General features: G+C 43.1%; 1 protein-coding gene across 3 annotated transcripts in view; it reads right to left on the bottom strand.

Moving 5' to 3' along the window:
- Window positions 1-25,754, bottom strand: part of LOC147448444 (zinc/iron-chelating domain protein) — a 101,465-nt gene that overhangs the window by 33,966 nt on the left and 41,745 nt on the right. Inside the window, exon 2 of one of the 3 annotated variants that reach the window (XR_015189351.1) lies at window positions 8,789-8,976. The exons of 1 other annotated variant lie outside the window; for it this stretch is intronic. Coding sequence is in view for 1 of the 2 variants with exons in the window: in XM_086521059.1 (XP_086377185.1) it covers window positions 8,789-8,899 (111 nt within the window). In the remaining variant the exon portion in view is untranslated. The remainder of the gene's footprint in view (window positions 1-8,788; window positions 8,977-25,754) is intronic. One more of the 3 variants, XM_086521059.1, reaches the window with a different exon arrangement.

The following is a 25,754-nucleotide window of genomic DNA, read 5'->3' as shown; positions in this document are numbered from 1 at the left end:
GACGTGAGTGAGGATGGTGAAGATGTCTGGCCATCTACGATGGAGTTAGCTATGAAGGGAAAGTTGACTAAAGAAGTCTTACATGAAGCAGGAGATTGTATCCGTCTTTAGACTGGGTGGAATGAACCTGTAGATGCCTTGTCAGTGCATGCCTACATTGCAAAGTGTCGAGGAAACAAAGCACTTGTTGAAGAAAAACGCAGAAGAGAGAATGAGGATGAAGGCCCCTCAAAGACGGCTACTAGAGGTGGAGGGAGAAAGGATCCGAGTCCCTCTCAAGAGCCCATGGCAAGGGAGCCTCCATCACAAGAAGTACCAATGAGAGATGTTGCACCAAAGGAGAAGCAAGATAAAGAAAAGAGCAAGGGAAAAAGCCCATCATACAAGCTACAAACAAATATTGAAGCTGCCACAGATTTAAAGTTTTAGAGGAAAGGATCTTAAATAGCAAGGTGGAGTTTACATTGGGAGAAGTCCTTGGCATTGCAAAAAGAGAGTTCCACGAGGAAATCATTGATATCATAAGAAGAAAGCGACAAGCTTTAACAGAGTCTATCCAATCAGAGGCTGAAGAGAGTGCTTCAAAGACACATGTGATACAAGTACAACAAACAGATGAAGATGAGAATTTTGTAAGCTGCTACCAATCTTCGAGCGGCAGAAATAGGCATGTTAAATTTGAAGATGAAGATGAAGACGAAGCCACTCATAAGAGCCACTATTCTAGAAACCATTGGGTAAGGGCTACAACAGAAACCTTGGTTAATATGGGAGATCTTGAGGAGCCTTATGTGGCCTTGATAGACCATGGTTCGGAGATTAACCTCATGTCCAAGAGTCTCTATATGAAGGGAAAGTGGCCAATTGATACTGACCATGGGTGGATGATTAGGGCTGCAAACAACTCATCCGGGGATCTCTATGGTGCTTGTTCAAATGTTAATGTAACTATAGGGAATGTGAAAGGTGAGCAAAATTTCTTTGTTCAAGAGATGTCAAGCTATCCTCTAATCCTTGGACAACCATACATCACCGGAGTGCAAATAGAGACAAAAGTGTTGGATGATGGATCTGCCTATGCCAGGGTCAAAAGCAAAGATGGAAAACGAGTTGTTCAATTCTTGACAGTTTGCGTTGACCGTGAGCGAAATCGTGACAGCTTAAGGGACCATTCTCTACCAAAACCAAGCAAGGAGTTTCGAGATCAAAGGGAGATGAGGGGTTTTGGCCGAGTACCATTGTAAAGCAGGAGTGTAGTGGTACAGAAAGAAAAAGGTTCTCGCCTTATCCGAAGGGAGACGAAGCTTTTTCTACAGGTGCCCTAGTAGCAAAGGATGGATCAGTATCTTTCACAACGCTTCGAGATTTAAAGAAAGGACAAAAACAATATGTAAATAGTGTACAGAGAAAATACAAAAACCATAATTTGCTAGATGAAGACGAGTACATTTCAGGTGTTTTTGAGGAGGTTTGTTTTGTAGATACTATGGGTGATCTCAATGCTATAACAAGTTCTAGTTTCCAACAACGAAATGACCTGGTAAAAGTAGCTTCTATGGACATGTATAGAATCATTGAGTCTTTCAAAGATGAAGAGTTCTTCAATGTGCAAAAGGATGTAGAAGTGCGAGTGGAGACAAAGTACAAAACTATAGCAAAGAAGGTGAAACCAATGGCATTGCCTTTGCCTACAGATTGCAAGGAAACGATGGATCAGGCTTCTTTGCAACCTGGTCCCCGAGATCCAAAAAGAATTGGACACAAGTTTACGCAAGAGTCATTGAAGATGTTAAAAGTTGGAGGCAATGACTCCTTGACAGAGATTGAAATAAAATGCTTTGAACAGACACTCTCCAAACATGGAAAAGCTTTTGCATTTGAGCCACATGAGATAGGGTGTGTGGATCCATCTATAGTCGAACCAATGGTAATATTCATTGTATCTCATGTGCCTTGGAATCTACGACCAATTCCAGTGCCAAAAGCACTCTTGCCAAAGCTTATAGATTTACTCAATGAAAAGATAAAGATGGGGATATTGGAACCTTCATGTGCCCCCTACTCAAGCAGATGGTTCACAGTACCAAAGAAAAATGGAGCTCTACGCTTCATTCAAGACATGCAGACTGTCAACAAAGTCACAATCAAGAATATGGGTGCAGGGCCAATTCTAGATGAGTTTGCAGAAGCATTTGCAGGAAGGGCAATATATTCTATGGGAGATTTGTACTCAGGGTATGATCAGTTCCAACTAACAATGGAAAGTAGGGACTTGACTACCATGAGAACACCCTTGGGTTTGGTAAGGATGTGCACCTTACCGCAGGGAGCAACCAACTCGGTTGCGCACATGATGAACGGTATGAACAAAGTCCTTCGTGACTTCATACCACAAATTACAATGCCTTTTCTTAATGACGTTCCAATCAAAGGATGCGACTTAGCTAAAAAAGATGAGGCTCTAGATTCGAGGGTGTGTCGTAAATATGTACCAAACCACATAAATGATTGTGATAGAATTTTAACAAGGCTGGAAGAAGTGAACCTTATATTATCTGGGCAAAAGTCAGTGTTTGGGGTTGAAGAAATATTGATAGTGGGACATCTTTGTAATCCTCATGGCCATCAACCTTGTCCAACTAAAGTGGATGCAATACAGAGGATGAAGGAAGTATGCGTAAATATCACGGAGGTGAGAAGGTTTCTAGGTGCATGTGTCTTCTATCTCATATGGATTCCACATTATGCACATGTTGCAAATCCTCTTTATCAATTGCTAAGGAAGAATCAAAGGTTTCAATGGAATGATGTACATGTAAAAGCTATGAGGAAGTTGAAGCAATTGTTGCTGTCTTCACCAACTTTGAGGAAGATTGACTATGAGTGTGGAAGACCGGTGATTGTGACAGTGGACACTAGTCCAACGGGAATCGGATGGACAGTAGGACAGGACGATGAAGAGAAACACAGGTATGTGGTGAGGTTTGGGGCCAAGATTCTAAGCTCTCGCCAAAGAGCATATCCACAGGTAAAAAAAGGAGTTATGGGAGGTGGTTACAGCATTGAAGTGTGACAAAGAGTACTTCATTGGAGCATCTGTAGTTGTGGAGACTGATTGCTTACCACTTCTCGGGATGATTGCAAGCTGCTCTACTCCTGATATTGTTATGCTTAGGGGGATTGCTTATATAAAGTCCTTGAACCCAGAATTGAATCACATTGCAGGAAAAGATAATGCAATGGCAGATATGCTTTCAAGGGCAAGATATGAAGATGAGGGTGATATGATTGATGAGGAAGAAGATGTGGGCACAAAATTCTACACAATTTCGCATGCAAAGTGTGATGATATATGCATTGTATCTACACTTGAGTCCTTTTCAGAGGAGTTCTATGAGGATGAATGGTTGCTCATAGGTCGCTACCTGAGTACTTTACAGAAGCAAGATGATTGGAGTGAATCAGAATTCAAAAGGATCAGAAAGAAAACACATGGATTCTTCTTGAGGGATGGCTACTTATGGAAACATCCTAAAAGAAGATATGGAACTCCATTACGAGTAGTATGTGATAAGCCTACTCAGCTCAAAGTTATCAAAGAGCTTCATGAAAGCCTATACGCTGGACATCGAGGTGTATGGGCTACTTTTTTCAAAGTGAAAGAGAGATATTGGTGGAAAGGCATGTATAAGGATGTAGCGGATTTTGTGGAGTCTTGTGTCACATGCCAAATGTATTCCAATGTACGTCATCGTGATGGATTGCATCCTACATACCCATTAGCCATGCACTATAAATGGGTTGTTGATCTAGTCACAATGCCTTTAGGAGTTTAGCAAATGAGATACTTAGTACTTGCACGAGAAGACTTGACAAACCAAGTGGAAAGGCATGCATTGAGGACAAAAACTACAGAAGCTGTTTGTAAATTTTTGCTTGAAGATGTAATTTGCCACTATGGCTGTGTGGGAAAGATAGTTGTTGATAGAGGTGAGTTAGATGCAGATGAAGCAAGGGATTTCTTTACGAGAATTGGTATCAAGCTAGCCCTGACTTGTGCTTATAATCCAGAGGGAAATGGAAAAAGTGAAAGAGGACATCCTCCTACTGTCAAAGCTTTGGCTAAGGCATGCAAAGGTAGAATGCGTGAGTGGCCAAGGTTGCTACCATATGCTTTGTGGGTTGATCGTACAACTCATAGCTCAGTAACTGGTTACATGCCTACGGAATTGATGTATGGTCAGAAGCTAGTCATACCAATTGAGGATGTAGTTCCTACTTGGAACATGCTACCTTGGGAAGATGGTGTAAGTAGGGAAAATCTAATTGCTTTGCGCATAAGGCAATTGGAAAGAAGATAGGAAGACATAGACATTGCTAAAGCTCGATTGAAGGATACCAAACTAAAGAATAAAGATAGGTTTGATAAAAGACATAGGCTTCGACCAAAGCCTATTGAAGAGGGTGATTGGGCCCTAATGTACGACAGTAGCCTTGACAACCAACACACCACACAAAGAAAACTTGCAAAAAGGTGGTTTGGCCCCTATGTTGTCAAACATGTACATGGAAACGCTACATATACTTTGAGGGAGCTCGATGCAACAAAGCTTAAAATTCCCATAGCGGGCAAAAGAATCAAGATGTTCAAGAGGAGACATGATAATGATCCTTTTGATTCACAACAAGATGATGATGAAGAATACAATGACATTGCTACAGATGAGGATGAAGAAGCAGAGCATGATTTTCCAGACTTTGCAGAAGATGAAAATGACATCCAAATATTTGCGGATCTTAATGAAGATTAAACCTACATAGGGAAAATGTTGGCACATGCCAGAGGATGTGCAGGTTCAGAGGGGGTGGATGTCGTGCCGTGGCACGTATATAGTGTGAAATAAAAACATTCACCTCACTTTTGACACTTCTCGATGCATGAAAAGAAAAACAATAATGTACATATCGTGATATATGCTAAAGCGGCTACTGCAGTCGCTATCATGTACATACCTATCCGGGGAGTCGTGGCCCTGGATGTGGCTCATTTGCGTGCTTTTTCACTTGATAAGATGCCTAATTTGGTTTGACAATGTACATAGTCCAAGTGTTTCATGGTGGCACACTCATCTCGCCTACAAAGTCTGATGCAGGTAAAAACTGCCAAAAATAGCAACTAACAAGCGCAGTTGCAGAATTGCATGGAAAGTGACCCAAAATGGTATATTGATGAAAAATGATGCTTATCTATGCTTTTTATGCTTATGCGAGTGATCCCACAAATATAGGGATTTTCCGGACTCCGTTTGGGATTTTTCGCATCAAAAATGACATTTTTTGGGTCAAAAATGATCTAAAAATGACCTACTTTTGGTCCAAAGTGGCAAAATGGTCCAAAAATTGACACATCAGCTCATAATGCCGTGGAGAAGAGAGAGAAGGAGGCTTTTTACAGAAAAAACCTGAAATTTATCACTAATGTGATGGTTGCTCAATCTATGTGTAGGGCAGTCCCACCTCTTTGAAATCTTGTATCTGAGCTAGTGAGGGAGTGAATTAGGGTTTCCCCTTATCAAAATGGTGTGTGGGCTTCACTTTCACAGCTCTTAAATCTCTGCAAATTCAGAAAATGGTCGCCATAAAGGTGGAAGCTCGTGTATACCATTCAACTGTTTGATGTTACGACTATGTAATTGGGGGCGAGGCTACATGATATCATGAAAGAGGTTTGGTTTTGATTCAAATTTGTTCTTGTATGAGCATCGAGGTTTCATGGCTGAAACTTTGCTCTTTTTAAATGGTCTTTTTAAGTGAAATTGAATGTGGTTTGGTGATCCTCTAATCATAATCTCAACTACAAAAACAAGCAATTTCCAAGCACAATAGGAAAGAGGGTTTGTGACTTTGCTGTCACAAACGCTCTTAGATTTTCTGTCACCCTTAGAAAGAGGGTTGGTGATTCTTCACAAACGCTTTTTCACAAAGTGTTTGTGACTCTCATCACGAACTCTCACAGCCAGAGGTTTTGCACCTTCCCAGCTAGACCGCGCTCATTCCGACAACGTTGGAGCACGATTCACTCATGACTGAGCACGAATTATGTGGATTTTTCATGAAAAGCTGAAAAGTATGCATTCAAGGAAGTCACATTCCATGTCTCTTCCTTGGCATGACACATTCGTAGAACGAGCACCAACATACCCGCGAAACGTTTCAAGGCCGAAACGTTTCACCCTGAAACGCGGCGTTTCACCACGAAACGTTTCAGTTCAAAATTAGAGCACAGTGAAACGTGAGACCGAAACGTGCGTTTAGCAACTTTGAAACTTAAAACTATGGTATCTTGTTGTTACCGAAATGGTTTGTGTTTCACTTGTTGAGCGAAACGTTTCAAGGCCCGAAACGTTTCACCTGTCCCGACCTGTCGAAACGCGTTTCATGGTGACGTTGACGAGCACATGAAAGTATGAGCACCAAGCATGGGCATTTCCATGGTGACTTGCCAAAGTTGATTGCTCTAGATCAAAAGAGAAAGATTCGATCTCATAGTTTGCGTGTATGTGGTGAACCGTCTGGCACTCCGTCTATTGGTTTATCTACATTGCATGCACAGTCTTTGAGGAAGACAAGATCTTTTCCACTCATTTTACATGGCATGGGTATGTTCATGGTTTTCTGTTGGAAATGGTTTCAAGAATTTTCCGCCATGGAGATTCTTGAAGAAGAAGGAACCACTACTCTAGACGAAGTTGACACATCGAAGGAGCCACAGAAGACTTTGTGTCGTTTTCGACGCGGCTCAGAGAAGCAAGCATTGCAGACCTTTATGAAGTTCAAGTACCGCACGACCCACACATCAGAGTGGGCCGGTAAAGAGTCCCTTCCAGGATTCCGGATGTTATTGGCGATCTCCCTCGACGCCATACAATTCGGTACCAATACCTCACTTTGAAAAGGAGGGCATGTCACGTGACACATCCAACCCTATGTGTCCGTGGACAAGCTTCAGCACGACAAGGTTTCCGTCAGTCCAGTCAGTCTAGCTTAGAAGTGATCTTGCACTTTTTGTGAGTCTATTCGTAGACCGTGCATGCCCAGTCACTTAGTGTAGATGCATATCCTCTGGTTGCACACAGCATGATCATCAGTATTCCCACCAGAATCCATCAAATTCCATCAGGGGAATTTTCCAGTGCATTTAGCCTATTTTACCTATTTTTGGCATTTTTCACTTATCACTTATTAATTTAAGTGACTTTCCAACAAAAGTAGGTAGGGCAATTTTGTTAAGAAAATATGTCAGCAAACCAAAGCTAGCACTATTTGGCAGAAGAGACACCAGGAGCTCCACGCTCAACAGGCAACTTCTCAGCAGACCCCCCCCCCCCCCTCCCCCGGGCAGGAGACTTAGCGTTTTCAACCAAGGACAGCCTGGCGTTTTCTCCATTGCAGATCAGCCCCAACATTTTGCATGGCCGATCAACCGACATCAATTAGACACAGCACATCAGCCTGGCATTTTCGCATTGCAGAATCCCGGCGACAGAAGGACCAAAATTCAACCCTAGCGTTTTTTATTGCAGATCAACCCCAGCGTTTTGCACCTTTACCGCGACGGAAAGTCAAGGAGCATATTAGTGTTTTCAGTTTTCAGCAGTTAGTACCCACAGATCAAGTCCCGAACCTCGCAGATCTCACCTTCCCGCAACAGTTCCTCGCCACACGGTCAGTTTCCGCAAGGTTTACAGTTTCAGCCCGGAAAACGCAGATTTCAGCATCTGCGTTTTCAGCACGTCGTCATCGCATCGTTGCCATCGACATCATCATCGACATAGAGTCAGAATTCAGCAGATAGAAGATTAGCAGATTTCAGCCCATAGCATTTTTGGACAGCAGTAGAAAGATTGCAGATTTCAGCCCTTAGGTCGACTTCGTCATCACCGTCGTCATCGTCGACATAGCCTATACTTGCATCAGTCACTTGCATTCATTTGTGCCAGATTGTGCAATCATAAGTAGACCACTCTCACCGACAAGAGTGGGGCCTTCGGAGGAGGGTTTTACAACGTCTCTGGTGTCGTATCTCTCTTCTCTCTCTATCTCTCAGTCTCATACACTTACACGCACAGTGTCCATTCACTTTGTTTGTGATCATAGCATTCTCTCATTAAGAACGGAAGGCTCTCCCTTCCATAAGAACAAAAGGAACCTTGAGCACAATTCGGAGCACTCATCTTTAGCAAAGCGCAAACATTCATTCCGCTGCACCTAACACTTTCTTAAGGGATAGACGACTCTTGGCAGACTACAGAAATGGAAGGACGCGAGATAGAGTTCGCTATCCTTCAACAGCAGGTGACAGAGTTGCAAAAATCTCTCTCCCATCCAAAAGTCCAAAAGATTCTCCATACCCTTGAGAAAGGGAAGGAGAAAGTGCAGATGGGGTCGGGAGAAATCCCGCGGAACACCAAAGAAAGATCCTTTAATTGGAACCTCCCGCATGCACGAGAGGCAAAGGAAACCTCCAGAACGTCATGTGCGGTTTAATCCAAAGGTTCAAGTGTAGGATCCTCCTGATTCTCCTCAGTTTTCTTTCATGAAGGATGATGACATAGTCACTCCAGAAGACATGTTTCTTGACGATCCGCCGCAACAGGAAGTGCATTCAAGGGAAAGGACTCCTGCCCACAAGGAATCGAAGCATAGAAAGAAGGAGCACCATAAGAGGAAGCACCACAAGCAGAAAACATTCAAGTCAAGTGACAAAGATGTAAAATTCGACACTTACAATGGACGGTGTGATAATGACAAAGCTTTGGCTTTGATCCGCCAATTTGAAGTTGCATTTGCAGAAGGGAACTTTAAAGAAAGATCCAAGCTTTGCCATGTTAGCATGTACCTGAAAGCAAGGTGGAAAGGTACGTAGTGTACGACATGTTTTAGGTACGTACGGGACGTACTTCCGTACTGAACCACCTATAAGGTACGTAATAGGTACGTACCATTTGTAAAAAAACTCATGTTTTAGTGAAAAACCCATAGACACATAAACAAATTTACATTACAAATTACAATGCTGAAAATGAACATATTGACAATTGGACATAAAACTCAAATGCCTCAAGCCTCAATGATAAATCATAAAACCAAGTTCAACTACAAGCATACTGTCTCTGGCGTCAGCCAAAAGCCAGCACTGTAAATCCCATACAAACTAAAATAAAACAATGAAACACAGGTACAACCGTCCAAACTCAACTACAAGCATAATGTCTATGGCATCAGCCACAAGCCAGCATTGTATATGCCATACAAATTGAAACAAAATAATGAAACACAATAAAAGTCTGCTACTCTCCAAAGCATGCACATAGGCTATTAGACGGCATGCCTATAGCCTCAAAAGTCTGTGTCAGTAGAGAGCATGCCCCCATCATCAAGGACATTGCGAACTCCCAAGTCCTGTCTGTGGCCTTCTTTGCAGTCTCTATTGCTCTCTGGAAAGTTACGTGCAGTGAGTATAAGACATACAGCCTTGGGCTATTAGCCTATTAGCATTCCAGACCACAAAAAGGCCCCAAATCGGCTCGCGTTCCAGGTCCGCACACTAACGCTGTACTCTTGGAAAAAAAATTTAATTGTAGCACCGTATGGTACCGTACCTTATCGTACCCTATGGTTGTACCATACGAAAGGTAAGGTACGTATGTACCTATGCAACCTTGTCTGAAAGGCACCGCCAACAGTTGGTGGTTAACCCAGATCCTAGAAAAACGCAAACTCCAAGATTGGACTACTTTCAAGAAGGAGTTCTACGCACAATTCCTTCCTCCAGACTATGAGGAAGAAGTAAAGAAAGAATGGGATCGACTCTCACAGTCAGAGAACGAAACTGTTCCACGCTATGTGGATAGGTTTTGGGACGTTCTCTTGAAAGTCACTCTATTCAAGAAGATTGAAGATTCAGAGAAGATGTGCAAGTTTGAAGCAGGATTGCATGAAGCCTTGCAAAAGGCTATGAAGCTTTACCCTCGAGGTAATTTGCAGATACTTATGGAATCAGCTCGCATAGCTGATGGAATACATGACAAGGGTACTCCCAAGAAGATGGAGCAAAGTACCTATCATGCCAAGCAGAAGGCTCTCCATGAACAGCCTACCTCTACTTCTTCTTCTCAATAGAAGAAAAGAACCCCCTCCGATGCAGAAGCAAAGCCAAATCAGCCCAAGAAAGGGAAATATCTCTCTCCTGCTGAATTGAGAACCTACATCAGCGAAGGAAGATGCTTCAAGTGTAGACAAATTGGACATATGAAGGGTGATTGCCCTACCAAAACCCCGCAACCACCTTCTTATAATGCAGTCCCAGATGTACAAGGGAATACAACCAAGAATGGAAAAGAAAGAGCTCTTCTCAAAGCATGGGGTAGCATCAACAACCAACGGGCTCTTATTCTGTTTGATCCTAGTAGTACATACAATTTCATCTCTACAAAGCTAGCCAATGACCTAAATTTACAGCCCAACCATTCTGGAGTTTCTATTCAAGCACAATCTGCTTTCAAAGGGCAGAACTCTAGTTCTACTCCAATCATAGGGAAGCTGAATTTAAAGGTCGACAATGCCTTCACACTACAAGATGCATCCCATTCATGACTATGTTCACATTTATCCTTTGATCATAAAGGAAAGCAATATCTTGTAGTAGCGGATGCAGGTGATTGGCGTATCCCCATCGCCAATCACATTGCAATCAAGAAAGTAATGAAAAAGTGTGTTTCAACGTACTTAATTTTTGCAAGAGAGAGAGATGTGTCTTCTTCACAACTTTCTTCCTCTTTAGAGTAAAAAAAGACTAATGTTATTAGAAAGTTTTAAAGATTGTTTCGCAGACGAACTTCCAAATGAACTCCCACCTTCTCAACTTGAGGATCATACAATTGATATGATCCCAGGAAGTTCTCCTCCAAATCAGCCTCCTTATCGAGTTAGTCTAATGCGGCAAGAGGAAATCCTCAAACAAGTCAACGAACTTTTGGAGAAGGTCTTAATAAGGCCTAGTACTTCTCCATATTGTTCACCTGTCTTGCTAGTACAGAAAAAGGATGGCACATTCCGCATGTGCATAGACTATAGATCTCTAAACAAGATCACAATCAAGAATCAATTTCCAATCCCTCAAATCGATGATATTCTTGAAGAGGCGGTATCATCAAATCCGCATAGCTCCTCAAGATGTGCATAAGACTTCATACATTCAACAGAATGATGGATAGAATCTTTCACTCATATAGAAGATTTACAGGAGTTTTCTTTGATGACGTCTTAATCTTCTCAGAGACGAAAGAAGAACACTATAAGCATCTCGCATTAGTGTTTGAAGAATTACGCGAACACAAATTATTTGTGAATGCTAAGAAGAGTGAGGTCTTTCGAAAAGAAATTCACTACTTGGGCCATATAGTATCTCACAACTAGGTGAGAATGCACCCGGATAAGATTCAAGCAGTTGTAGAATGGCCTACGCCAACTACAATACATGATGTACGAATTTTTCTCTTTGCTGCCATAGCAAGTCTTCTCCATGAGCTAACAAAGAAGCGGATTCCATTCCATTGGGGGCCTGAACAAAAACAAGCTTTTGAAAAGCTTAAGTATCTACCATAGCAGCTAAAAAACGCGTCTTTTAATTAAAGTACAGAACGCTACGTTTCAAAACGTTTAGGACGTTGCTTTGTAAAAAAACGTGGGCAGTAGACTTTAGTAGACTTTAATAAAGTTGGTTGCGTTAAGTTTTAAAAGGCAAAAAATTTCAAATCTGGCTGGGACAGAAGATCGCACGTGTGAGGGCATGTCACAGATCGCCTGCATGAGGGGCGTGGGGTAGAGGCTGGTCACTGTCATGATTAGGCCTCTCTCTCTCTCTCTCTCTCTCTCTCTCTCTCTCTCTCTCAGCGCTGCAGCGTGCTCTTTAATAAACGCAAATGGGTCTCTCTCTCTCTATACGCTGGTATGACCTCTCTCTTTCTAAATTTTAATGTCAATTTAACCTGCCAGCTGGTCGTTCGCTCAAATCTGAAGACGACCCTAATAACGCTCTCTCTCTAACTTTTAATACCTTTGATTTAACTTTAAATTTCAATACTTTTAATCTCTCTCTCTCTCTCTCTCTCTCTCTCTCTCTCTCTCTCTCTCTCTCTCTCTCTCTCTCTCTCTCTCTCTAACACAGTCACACTAAAAGCCCAAGTTTTAATTAATTTACCCTCTTTAAGTCACCCAATTTCTCTCAATCCACTAATTTCCCCCTTTATCTCAATTCCCCCAATTTGCTTCAAATTTCCAGTTTTAATTTCCCCCAATTCCCTATAAATTGCCCAAGTTTCCCCAATTCCCCTAATTTGCCCCAAATTCTCTAATCTTTCCTATTTTCTTCCAATACCCCTAAATTTCCCCAAATCCCCTATTTCCCCCAGTTTCCCTGATTGATATCAAATGCCCTAATTTTGCTCATATTTCAAGTTCTCCTAATTCTGCCCTAACATTCTGCCAATGTTTGAGATTAGCCTAATTTTCCCACACATCTCTCTCTCTCTCTCTCTCTCTCTCTCTCTCTCTCTCTCTCTCTCTCTCTCTCTCTCTCTCTCTCTCTCTCTCTCTCTCTCTCTCTCTCTCTCTCACACACACACACACACACACGTGCGCTCGCACAATGGGACGACGAAGATTACCGGAATGGAATGAGGTGATTGAGAACAAGGAGGGAGGGAAACTAGTGAATTGGAGATGCAAGCATTGCAATGAAGTACACACCGGGAGTGCACCACGAGTGAGAGCTCATCTTCTTTCCATTCCTGGTCAAGGTGTTGGGTTATGTCTTGCTGACATTCCGGATGAGATCATTGTGAAATTGGGCGGTGATCCGGCCGCCATTCGCGCCACAAAGAAAGCACGATTTCAGCTTGAGGCTCTTACAAATGCACCCTCCGTAGCCGAGTCATCTCCAACCACTCCTCGAGAGCAAACTACATCGCTGGCCACCTCATCTCATGCTCCCATGACATCTCATCTACAAGGTATGGGTTATCAGCCATCAATCCCTACAAAATGTCAAAGCTTTCAAGAAACATCCAAGAGGCCCCTGCAACAAAGCTGGATGAAAATCAAGCACGAAAATGCTAGGAGAAGGTTTCGGCAATACTTCTTTGAGTGCAATGTACCCTTTGATCATGCTCGCAAGCCTGCTTTCTTGAATATGCTTAGTGCAGTGGCTGAAGCAGGGCCGACTTTCAAGCCTCCGTCCTATGAGACTCTTCGTAGCAAAGAGTTGAAAGCAGAGGTGCACGATATTGAAAGAGAGCTAGCACCAATAAGGGCAGCATGGGCAAGATATAGATGCACCATCATGTGTGACAGATGGTCACGGCTCAATATCTTTATGAGCAATTGAAGGCAGCAATAGAGGACGTGGGAAAAGAAAATGTGGTGGCTGTTATTACAGACAATGCAAGCAATTGCAAGGCAGCAGGCAATCTTGTGGAGTTACATTACCCGCATATTTGTTGCCTTGTGCATCTCATTCCATTGATCTCCTTATTGAAGACATAGGGAATATTCCATGGATTGCTGATGTGGTCAAGAAGGCAGAGTTCATGGTGAACTTTGTATGTCGAAAGCAACGAGCTCTTGGTATTTACAGGCAAAATTGTGAGATAGCGCTAGCGAAGCCTTCAAGCACCCGTTTTGCCTACCTTTTCATTGTGTTGCAGAAGCTAGTCAAATGCCGTCGCGGTTTACGCCGCATGATAACAGATGAGAAGTGGCTTGCATGGATGGTAGCACCAAAATAAAGGGCAAGAAATTTGAGGACATTATCTATGAGGCTGTTTTCTGGCATGATGCGGAGTGCATTGTAGGATTTATGGAGCCTTTGATTTGTGCCCTACGCCTCAGTGACTCCGAGGGGTGCACCATGGGCATAATCTACGAGTTCATGGACAAGGTGGGTGCTGCCTTCGACACTTGCAACCTCTTTGATGACAATAGGTATATTACTCTCATAATCTTGAACTTCACTGTGCTCCTTTTAGCATTACTCAAAACCATTTTCCATCATATAAAGTAACATGTTGTTAAAAACATGATTATGTTGTAGGATGGATGAAATCAAAGAAATATGGAAAGCAAGATGGGATTGGTTTCATCGTCCTATTCATGTTGTCACTCATATCTTGCATCCACTTTGGAGGGATGCTCATCAAAGGCATGATAAAGAGCTGAATACTGGGTGGAAAGAATATACTTCTAAGGTGGAGCCTGATCCTGTGAAGCAAGATCTTCTCGAGTCTCAACTTCTACGCTTTCGAGATCTTCATGATGTTGACTTTGGCTCAGCAAGGGCTAGTCTTCAAGATGCTCATCTCAAGCCTGTGAGCTGGTGGGAAAAGTACGGTGGAGATTGTCCTAATTTGCAGCACATTGCCTTGAGGGTTCTCTCACAAGAATGCTCATCTGGGGCTTCCGAGAATAATTGGAGTTTGTTTTCAGCCATTCATACCAAAAAGAGAAATTGTTTGACGCAGTCACAACTCAAACGCCTTGTCTTTGTGAACTCTAATCTCAAGCTCCTTCGAAGGAGGGAAAAAACAAAAGCAATACTTGAGATTAATCCTGATTCCTTCAAGGTCGAGATTCGTATGGCAGAATTGATACATCCTACAAATGAAGATGATGAAGTGCGGGCCTTTCTTGTAGCTGAAAGGGAACAACTTCAACACCAAACTAGAACAAGGACTAGCACCATTGGTAGAGGCAGAGGCAGAGGTAGTGCAAGGGGTCGGGGGTGTGCCCGAGGTCGGGGCCGCGGCCGAGGAAGAGCACTAGAGGCCGAGTCAGAGTCAGAGACAGTGCCACAGCCAGAGGCAGGGAGCGATTGGAGCATCACAGAGGAGGATGAGCAGGATATTCATGATCATGAGAGCTCAGCCTCGAATCCTTATTTATGAGTCACCAATCACGACTATGTAAACCACTTTGTATTTTTGGATTTGCCATCTTTATTGGATATGCGATGTATGATGATGTATCATGAGCTATATTTCAGGCTTCAGCCCTCGTGTATGACATTTTGTAACCTCTAAGGTCTAAACACTTTTTGTATGACTCCATTATTTATATAAATGGCAAAGAGGATTTTTGACATTTGTGTACACTGTACACTGTAAAGAATTAAAATTATCTTTGACTAAGCAATGAGTTTAGGGTCTATAGATGTCAACTTTCCATTTAATTATGTGCAACATTTGATTTCAATAAATTATATACCTTTGTGTGGACCCATATAATATAATACTTGTAAAAAATATATATTTGAAAAAAACCGACGTATTTTATTTTACTCCTCGAAAAATACGTCTAGTACCATAGCTGCTATGGTATCTACTTAGTCATGAACCTGTTCTCACCGTCCATGATCTTCCCAAACCTTTCGAGGTGTACTACGATGCATCTGGAGATTGTGTAGGAGCAGTTTTGAACCAAGAGGGTCACACCATAGCCTACGAAAGTCAGTGCCTTAAAGATGCGGAGTTGCATGCTTCCATTTATGAGGAAGAGCTAATGGCAATAATTCATGCTCTTTCCATTTGGAAACATTATCTGTTAGGAGCTGACTTTATAATCAAGATAGATCATCAGAGTCTTCACTACTTTCTCACACAAAGAAAATTATCAAAAAAGCAGATGAGATGGACCAACTTTCTTTCAATGTTCCACTTTTAGATTTTACACACTTTAGGAACAAAGAATGCAGTTGCGAATGCTCTCTCCAGGCGTCCAAAGATCAATGCAATGAAAACAATTTATCATGAGGAACTAGAATCTCTCAGTGAGATGTATCCTCAAGGTCCAAACTTCGCTACAATTTGGGCAGATCTTCAAGCTGGTCACTCCAAGGCCACCTTATTCCATTAGGGATAATACACTATATTGTCAACAGGCAATATGCATAGCTCAACCCTTACGATCAAAGGTGATTAATGAAGCACATAATTCTCCTTATACCGGGCATTAGGGAATTGCTGCTACCACTAGTGCCCTCGAAAGATATTTCTTTTGGCCAACACTCTGTGCGGACATTGAAAAACATGTACGCGAGTGTTTAATGTGCCAAAAAGTGAAATATGACAGACATAAAGGTTATGGCAAGCTTCAACCAATCCCTCTGCCTAACATGCCATGGGAAAGTATTGCCATGGATTTTATTACGGATCTTCCTAGATCCAAGAATGAAAATGATGCAATCTGGACTATAGTAGACAAGTTCAGTAAGCAAGCACATTTCCTTCCAGTTAAGAAGACGATCAAAGCTGATCACATGGCTAGAATATTTCTAGCTCAGACTTTTAAACACCATGGATTGCCAAAGACTATTGTCAGTGATAGAGACCCTCGCATGACTAGTCTATTTTGGCAAGCACTGTTCGAGAAGTTGGAAACTAAGCTTGATTTTTCATAAGCTTATCATCCTCAAACAGATGGTCAAAGCAAAATCGCTAATGCCACTATTTTAGACCTCCTCAAGCGTTATGTTTCGAAACGACAATCCGAATGGCAACAGTACTTACCGTTAGTTGAGTTCGCGTATAATAATACCATACATTCCTCAACTGGTAAAGCTCCCTTCGAAATTATTTATGGGAAGCCACTCTTACTTCCTATTATGGTTACCAAAGAAAACATCTTCGCCGCAGATGAATTTGTGCGCAATATTGATATTGCCTATCAACAAGTAAAGCAAGCGATTCTTTGTACTCAAGAGCAACAGAAGAGAAAAGCGAACAAGCACAGAAGGAATCTCAATCTTAAAAAAGGACAATATGTCCTACTAAAGTTTGAGAAAGCTAGATTGAAAAAGCGGGTCGGAAAAGGGAAAGTTGTTAAGCTTTTCCATAGATTTTACGGCCCTTTCAAGATTACAGATAAAGTCAATGACATGACTTTTAGATTGGATTTGCCTCCTCATTGGCACATCCATAATGCTTTTCATGTAAGTCTCCTGCGACCATATGTTGGACCTCCTCCAATGCTGCTAGTACAGGAAGATCCTCCAGAAGTTGAAGCGACTAAGGAAATCCTTCAACCTGAACAGATAATACACCACTCTAAGAGACAACTAAAGTTCGGGAGCCTACATCGAAAGTATTTAGTCAAGTTCAAGAATTACACCCCTTTAGATGCAAAGTGGATGACTGAGTCTAATCTCAAGGACTACCCAGACATCTTGTTAGGTGCAGCGGAATGATTGTTTACGCTTTGCTCAAGATGAGTGCTCCAAACTGTGCTCAAGGTTCCTTTTAGTTCTTATGGAAGGAAGAGCCTTCCGTTCTTAATGGAAAGTGCTATGATCACGAACAAAGTGAATGGACACTGTGCGTGCAAGTGTATGAGGCTGAGAGATAGAGAGAGAAGAGAGATACGACACCAGAGACGTTGTAAAACCCTCCTCCGAAGGCCCCACTCTCGTCGGTGAGAGTGGTCTACTATTGATTGCACAAAGTGGTACAATGCGTATGCAATGGACTGAACAATTGGACTAAGCTGATGACGACGACGGTGATGACGACGACAACTTTAGGGCTGAAATCTGTGATCTTCTAGCTGCTGAATTTCGGGACTGTTTCGGTGGCTGAAAATGACTGTTTTGGCTGCGTTTTTATGGGCTGAAATTGGGGGAACTTTTGCAACCAACTTGGGCTGATTCTACTGCTGTCCCATATGCTGAAAACGCTGTGGTTCTGATGCGGCAAGGGCTGAAAAACACTAACACTGGGCTGCCTGTGTCCTTAGCCATAAACGATGGGCTTGTTGGAGACCAAAAACGCTAATAGGCTGAAATGGAAAACGCTAGCGATCGGGAATTGATGGCGATCATGGGGGATCTGCAGTCGCTAGGTGTTGCTGGTGAGGATGACCATCCAGGCAATGTTGAAAACGCCAGATCTTGGAGGGTCACTACTGGAACCAAAAACGCTAGCCAATGGAGAAGGTAGCGCCAAGGTTGGGGGCGGGTTCTGCGGTTCTGCTGAGAAGTTGCCTGTTGAGCGGGGAGCTCCTGCTGCCTCTTCTGCCAGAAAGTGCTAACTTGGGTTTGCTTATATACTAACTTAGCAAAATTGCCCTACCTACTTTTGTTGGAAATGTCAAAAATAGGGAAAATAGGCTAAATGCACTGGAAAATTCCCTAACTGATTCTAATGGATTCTGATGGGAATACTGATGATCATGCTGTGTGCAACCAGAGGATATGCATCTACACTAAGTGACTGGGCATGCACGGTCTACGAATAGACTCACAAAAGTGCTAGATCACTGCTAATCTAGACTTGACTGGACGGACTGAACCCTGATCATGTTGTAGCTTGTCCACGGACACATAGGGCTGCGATGTGTCACGTGACATCCCCTCCTTTTCAAAGTGAGGTACTGGTACCGAACTGTATGGCGTCGAGGGAGATCGCCAATAGCATCCAGAATCCTGGAAGGGACTCTTCGCCGGCCCACTCTGATGTGTGGGTCGTGCGGTACTTGAACTTCATAAAGGTCTGCAACGCTTGCTTCTTTGGGCCGCGCCGAAAGCGACAAAGTCTTTTGTGGCTCTTGCCTTGCTTAAACTTCGTCTAGAGATCTTCTTTCGTCTTCAAGAATCTCCATGGCTGAAAATTCCTAAAACCATCTCCAACACAAAAACATGAACATACTCATTCCATATAAAGTGAAGGAAAAAAATCTTGTCTTCTCTAAAGACTGTGTATGCAATGTAGATGAACATAGAGACGGAGTAACAACCCATTCATCAAACACATGCAAACAATGAGGTCGAATCTTCTCTGTTTGATCGAAATCACTCAACTGTGGCAAATCACAATGGAAATGCCCATGCTTGCTGCTCATACTGTCATGTACTCTTTCTACAAACGTGTCATGCCAAGGAAGAGACATAAAATGTGACTTCCTGACATACAAACTTTTCAGCTTTTCACGAAAAATCTGCATACATTCGTGCTCATCCATGAAAGAAACGTGCTCAACATACAATATGTCATGCCTAGGAAAAGGAATCACATAACGATGTTGACTAAAATACAGGAAACGATCACGAATGAAACACTCGAACAATGCATGCGTATCAATCATGTGAACACATAATACTTCCTGTGAGGGTTCTTTGGACCAAGGCTCGATAGCCAAGATCGATTCTGCCTGAATGATCGAATCGTCCTGTGGGGGTTCTTTGGACCTCGACTCAAAAGCCAAGATCGGTTCTTTGTGATTGATCGAATCTGCAACGAGGTTAGCTTCGCTAGAAAAAGCATCCACTAACACATCATCCTCGTGATCAATCACATCATCTTCATGCATTCATCATGCTTGTGAGAAATCACATCTTCATCATGCTTATCATTATCATTCAAATCATCATGCTTATCTTTGTCAATCAAATCATCATGCTTATCATTGTCAATCAAACCATCATCATGCTTCACACAATCATGCAAATCCTGTGTATCATGCTTTGGAGAAGAAGAGACTGAGATAGTCTCCTTTCCCCAAATCTCTTGCATGTGTGCCTGAACTTGAGAATAGAGTCGCAAGAACTCTTTGTTTTGTCGGTCGCTCTGTTCTTGTAGTGCTTTGGCTTCCAACTCGTACTTACGCTCTATGGTTGCCATTCCTTCTTTGTATTCACGATCTATGGCTGGCCATTTCTTCTTCGTAGGCCTTTCTGTCTGCTTCTCTTGCTTCGCGTTCTAACTTTCTTTCCATAGACAACTGCTTCAACTCCTCCATAGGAGATAGTGCAATCTTTGTCGTAGATGGGGAAGGGTCAGAAAAACCTCCTCGTGGGGAAAATTCTTCTTCGCCTCTCTCATGCTCATCACCTCCAAGCGAAGTATCCATTCCGCTACGAGTGATGACCATTCTGCAATCGTGGGGTATTGTGGGTTCTTGTGGATTCTTGGGGTCTTGGGTTCTTAAGTCCACAAGGAACTTGGGTTCTTGGGGGTCTTGGTTCTTGGGTTCTTGGGTTCTTGAGGATCTTGAGGTTTTTGAGGTTCGTGAGGGTTTCTTTCGCTTGCAAACCGTGTTGGAGAAGGATCTTCTCTTCACCCGAGTTCTACTCCTTTCTGTGGGCCTTGGCGGCCTTGCGCTCACACCAAGGTTGCTTTTTCCCACCTCACGTCGATTGGCCGGCTGCTAAGTGCACGGTCCGCTCTCAATGAGTGAAAAGAGACACAAGGGGAGGCTAGACAAGACATTCTTTCTTGGGATTCCTGTCACTCTTCAACAAAACACGATTAGGAATCGACACGCCCAAGTAAACTTGGGTTCGTGCGACCTCAACAAGCAAATAAAATTCTTGTGGTTCTTTCCTTAAGTGATACAGAACACTGCGAAAGCTCTGATACCAATGTTAGGTGCAACGGAATGATTGTTTACGCTTTGCTCAAGATGAGTGCTCGAGACTGTGCTCAAGGTTCCTTTTAGTTCTTATGTAAGGGAGAGCCTTCGGTTCTTAATGGAAAGTGCTATGATCACGAACAAAGTGAATGGACACTATGCGTGCAAGTGTATGAGACTGAGAGATAGAGAGAGAAGAGAGATACGACACCAGAGACGTAAAACCCTCCTCCGAAGGCCCCACTCTCGTCGGCGAGAGTGGTCTACTATTGATTGTTGTTGCTAAATTGGCTTTATCTTACAGAAAAATAATTCTAAATGAAGTATTGGATTTATAAGTGAGAGGGTTTTCTCGCTTGGAACACCAAGGAAAAAATAATTCTAAATGAATTATTGGAATTTTAAGTGAGAGGGTTTTTCTCACTGGAGACATCCGAGTACAAAGTATTCCTACTGCGTCATTTAAAGTAATGACGGGAACACTGAGAACGGGAATATCTGTAAGGCCACCAGGAACGGGTACTTCTGATGCGTCACATCGGATGGGTGACAGGGAGCAACAGAAAGAAGTATCCGACCATCCGGGAACGGACATCTCTGATGCGTCATAGGATGGGTGACATAGAGCATCGTGAAGGAGATTGTACCGTAAGTTCGGTAGGAAAGGACTAGGTGATGGGTATTCCTGATGCGTCACAAGGTGGGTGACGGGTGCATCGGAAAGGGAATATCCATGGTCAGGAGGAAATTCCGAACTGTGTTAGAATTGTGCACAAGGAAAAGCAAGCACTTGAATGAAGATGGGTTCAGAGGAAACTTTGAGGAAAAACAGATGCTTTCTGAGAAAGCGGGATTGCTTTTCGGGAAAGCAGATGCTTTCCCACGAGGAAGTCTTTGTCTGCATTGCAACTGTGCATGTGATTGCATCCAGGGACGCCTGGGAAGTGCTGTGAAAGCATTGTTTTTAACTTATAAGGTTTTATTGAGTTTTTGGGCAGGTTCATACTATTTTTAAAATACGCCAGCCGCCCACTTAATAAGTGGACAACCATCTGATAAATAAGGCAACAGATCAACCAACGTTTTCTCTCTCTCTTTTTCTGGCAGAATGGGAAAAAAAAATGAAAAAAAAAAATTTGAAAAAAAAAAAAACGGCCGCGATCTCTACGTGAGCAGCTATTAGTGCCCGTGGCTAGGAGCTATAAAAGCATCACATGCCCTCACTCAGAGGGGAGGACCAATCTTTGCAAGGAGGAGATGCTACTGCAGATTTCAACCATAAAGAAGACGTTGCCAGTGATGCCCATGGCTGCCCCAAGTGTACCAGATGTCGCCAAGACCCAGTGCGCGAGTTCCCTCGCGAAGAAGTGCCTACGAAGCGTGTTTCCATTGCGACAAGTTGCTGTTTTTCTTTGTTTTCAGCCCATAAACGTCGTAGACGGGGCTGATTTACGAGAAGGAACCCGAGAACACACCTCTTTTGTGTGTAGGATTGGAAGAGAGGATTTTTCTATGTAAAGATCTCTTCCGGGGAATTGCTTTTTCGAGAACGGAGTTGCATTTCGAGCGTCGAGACTTTGAAGGTAACGTTTTTCATGTTATGATCTTTGAGTATTTGATTGCAGGTGTACTTCCTCTTCGTGAGGGAGTAGGAGCAGAGGAAGGTATGAGCCTCTGCAGGAGAAAAGCGCTCTGAGGAACTAGAGCCAAATCAGCCCAAGGGTTTCGTACCCGAGTTTGGGAAGAAGATCCACGGATCGGAGAGAGGTAGTCTCTCAAGTTGCGATCCGGAAGTTGGGATTCCCAAGTAAGGACTTCGTGCCCGGGAAAGCAGAGTTGTTCTGCGGGAAGAGGACTCTGGAAAGAGAGAAAGAGTTGCAGGGATGTCATGCCCTGAGTCTGGAAGGTGAGATCCAGAGGCGAGAACTTTGATTCTCGAGGAATTGGAATAAGGAACGGAAGTTCCTTGGAATAGGGTTTTGCCCTAGGAATTGGAAGTTGAGGCTTCTGGGAACCATCAAGTCTTATTCTTGAACCAACGTGGTAATACGGTCGGTTCAAGTGCTTGTATAGACTTCTCCTCAGTAATAAAGATACTATTACGGGGGGGACCAGCCCATCTTCTGGACCCAGTACTGTGTCGATCTTCTCACTCTCTATTTATTTCTCTCTATATCCTCTAGCTTCAGTAATAAGTGATAAATCCTATTTATCCGAATGTATTTTATATTGTTATGCGCTCCCGTTTGTGACAATTGCACAAAGTGGTACAATGCGTATGCAATGGACTGATGCAATTGGACTAAGCTGATAACAACGACGGTGATGACGACAACGACTTTAGGGCTGAAATCTATGGTCTTCTAACTGCTGAATTTCGGGACTGTTTTGGTGGCTGAAAATGACTGTTTTGGCTGCGTTTTTATGGGCTGAAATTGGGGGAACTTCTACAACCAACTTGGGCTGATTCTACTGCTGTCCCATAGGCTGAAACATTTCTGATGCGGCAAGGGCTGAAAAACACTAACACTGGGCTGCCTGTGTCCTTAGCCAAAAACGTTGGGCTTGTTGGAGACCAAAAACGCTAATAGGCTGAAATGGAAAACGCTAGCAACCGGGAATTGATGGCGATCATGGGGGATATGCAATCGCTAGGTATTGCTGGTGAGGATGACGATCTAGGCAATGCTGAACACACCATATCTTGGAGGGTCACTACTGGAACCAAAAACGCTAGCCAATGGAGAAGGTAGCGCCAAGGTTGGGGGGGGGGGGGGGGGGGGGGGGGGGGGGGGGGGGGGGTTCTGCGGTTCTGTTGAGAAGTTGCCTGTTGAGCAGGGAGCTCCTACTGCCTCTTCTGCCAGAAAGTGCTATCTTGGGTTTGCTTATATACTAACTTAGCAAAATTGCCCTACCTACTTTTGTTGGAAAGTCACTTAAAAATAATAAGTGAAAATGCCACAAATAGGGAAAATAGGCTAAATGCACTGGAAAATTCCCCTGACTGAATCTGATGGATTCTGAAGGGAATATTGATGATCATGATGTGTGCAACCAGAGGATATGCATCTATGGTAAGTGACTGCGCATGCACGGTCTACGAATAGACTCACAAAAGTGTTAGATCACTGCTAATCTAGACTTGACTGGACGGACTGAACCCTGATCATGCTGTAGCTTGTCCACGGACACATAGGGTTGGGATGTGTCACGTGACACATCTTGCACAATTACGTTGACGCTCTACAGTTGAAGTCAACTGTTTAGAACCAAGAGGGATGTAATTATGTCAGACTTTGTAAATAATTAATTTATTTACCAGAAAGAATTATCTAATTAGTTGTGTGCACATCAGAATAGATCTAGTAGTTCTGGGGCCTCAGATGCGCCCAAGTTTGAGCCATAGCACCTCAGGAAGACTCTAGCAAAAAATACCATGAAACCGTAGTGATTGGGAAATCGGGTCTTCAATGAAGGGGTAGATAGTAGCCTCAGATTTCAGGCTCAGAAAATTACGCGCGCTAGTGCAAGCACAGGAATGAGATGGGGTCCTTACAACAAAAGTAACCCTAAGGCCTCAATTATTTTTACGGCCTTAGGACAAGTCAGTTAAAATATTTTCAAATTGTTTTTTCTGGACCAAATGGCCGGACAAGTGCAAAGAAGTAATGCCAGAGCGGTGCCGGTACGGCATTGTGCTGGGGAGCAGCTAGCATTTTATTGGTTGCATCCATGTGTGAAGTTGTGGTTCAGAAAATTACGCACGCTAGTGCAAACACAGGAATGAGATGGGGTCCTTAGAACAAAAGTAACCCTAAGGCCTGAATTATTTTTACGGCCTTAGAACAAGTCAGTTAAAATATTTGTAAATTGTTTTTGTTGGACCAAATGGCCGGACAAGTGCGACAAGTAATACCAAAGCGGTGCCGGTACGGCATTGTGCTAGGGAGCAGCTAGCATTTCATTGGTTGCATCCATGTGTACAGTTGTGGTTCAGTTTGCACATTTCATTAATAGTTTATGAACTTTTAAACGTGAAAGTTGAAAGGTTTTTAAGTTATTAATTAAGTGTGCCAAGTGGCACACTTACCAATGCAAACTAGCTCTCTCTCACCCTCTCTCTTCCTAGCGCCCCCTCTTCCTGTTGGCTTGATAAGAGCACCCCCTCCCCCATTTCTCAGTGTTGGCAGTGCTCCTACTCCCCCTATTGTGAGTATGCTCTACTCATTGGAGCCCTCCATGGAAGCTTGAAAGCAACCCCTTGAGACATATGTGATGGCCTCGTGCTCCCATTGTCTAGAACAAGGGTTCGCATAGCCATAGCCAACTTTTGGTGAAGTTTCATCGCGAGAAGTTACAGCAAGCACTCTCTTCGTAGAGTGTGGTGGCTGTAAATTCTCTGTTTTCAGCCCTTGATCATCTCTTTTAGGGTGAATTTCAACAAAATACACATAGGATCTAGTTCTTTTCTACCTACACTACGCGTACACAAAGTTTTGTGCGATTCCATTGCGAAAAAGGTCTCTATTTCAGCATTGGAAGGTGCTCAGGTAACATTTTCAGGTTATGTGCTGAAAATTACAGCAAGCATGTGTGCGTGCATTTTGCGTGTTTCTCCCTTGTTTTTGTTGCAGGAATGATTATGCATAAAGGGACACGGTTAGCGGAAGGTAGACTCTCATTTTCGAGAGCTTCCGTGAATCCGTTGAGTTTTGTGGAAGATTGACTCTCGTTTTCGAGAGCTTCCCAAAATCTCATAGCAGAGGGAAAATCCTCTCAATATTCAAAGAGTAGCTTTCGCACTCTCTCAGTCAGAGGCAAAAAAGAAAGAATAGAGGACGGGCTATTGCCCCGTTCCTATGCTTGTAAAAATTCTCCCTTAGTAATAAAGATAATCTCTTTACGGGGGGGACCAGCCCATCTTTTGGTCCCTAATGAAGTGTCTCTCTCTCTCTCTCTCTCTCTCTCTCTCTCTCTCTCTCTCTCTCTCTCTCTCTCTCTCTCTCTCAGTGCAGCCGTTTTTTGACCTAGTAGACAGCAGTCCACTCTTTTGATCATAACTTCTTCATCCAAACTCCGATTTGGGTGATTTATAGCCTCAATCGAAGAGCACGAAGTCCTCTACGCATTGATGTAAAGACAGAAATTTTCAGAGTTATGGAAGGTGTTTCTGTAGCAGCATTTCCGAAGTGAACAGGTTCAACAAAATTGATTCTCATCTCCTATTTTACATACAATGTCTTCCGGCACTCGCAAGGGTTCTTCTTCTTCAACAAGGTCCACAACAATTGTGGAAA

Source organism: Adiantum capillus-veneris, chromosome 10, assembly GCF_014529385.1.
Source record: "Adiantum capillus-veneris isolate H3 chromosome 10, ASM1452938v2, whole genome shotgun sequence".
Taxonomy (NCBI): Eukaryota; Viridiplantae; Streptophyta; class Polypodiopsida; order Polypodiales; family Pteridaceae; genus Adiantum; species Adiantum capillus-veneris.
Note: the sequence above shows the minus strand (reverse complement) of the source record. Positions and strands in the feature narration are given on the sequence as shown.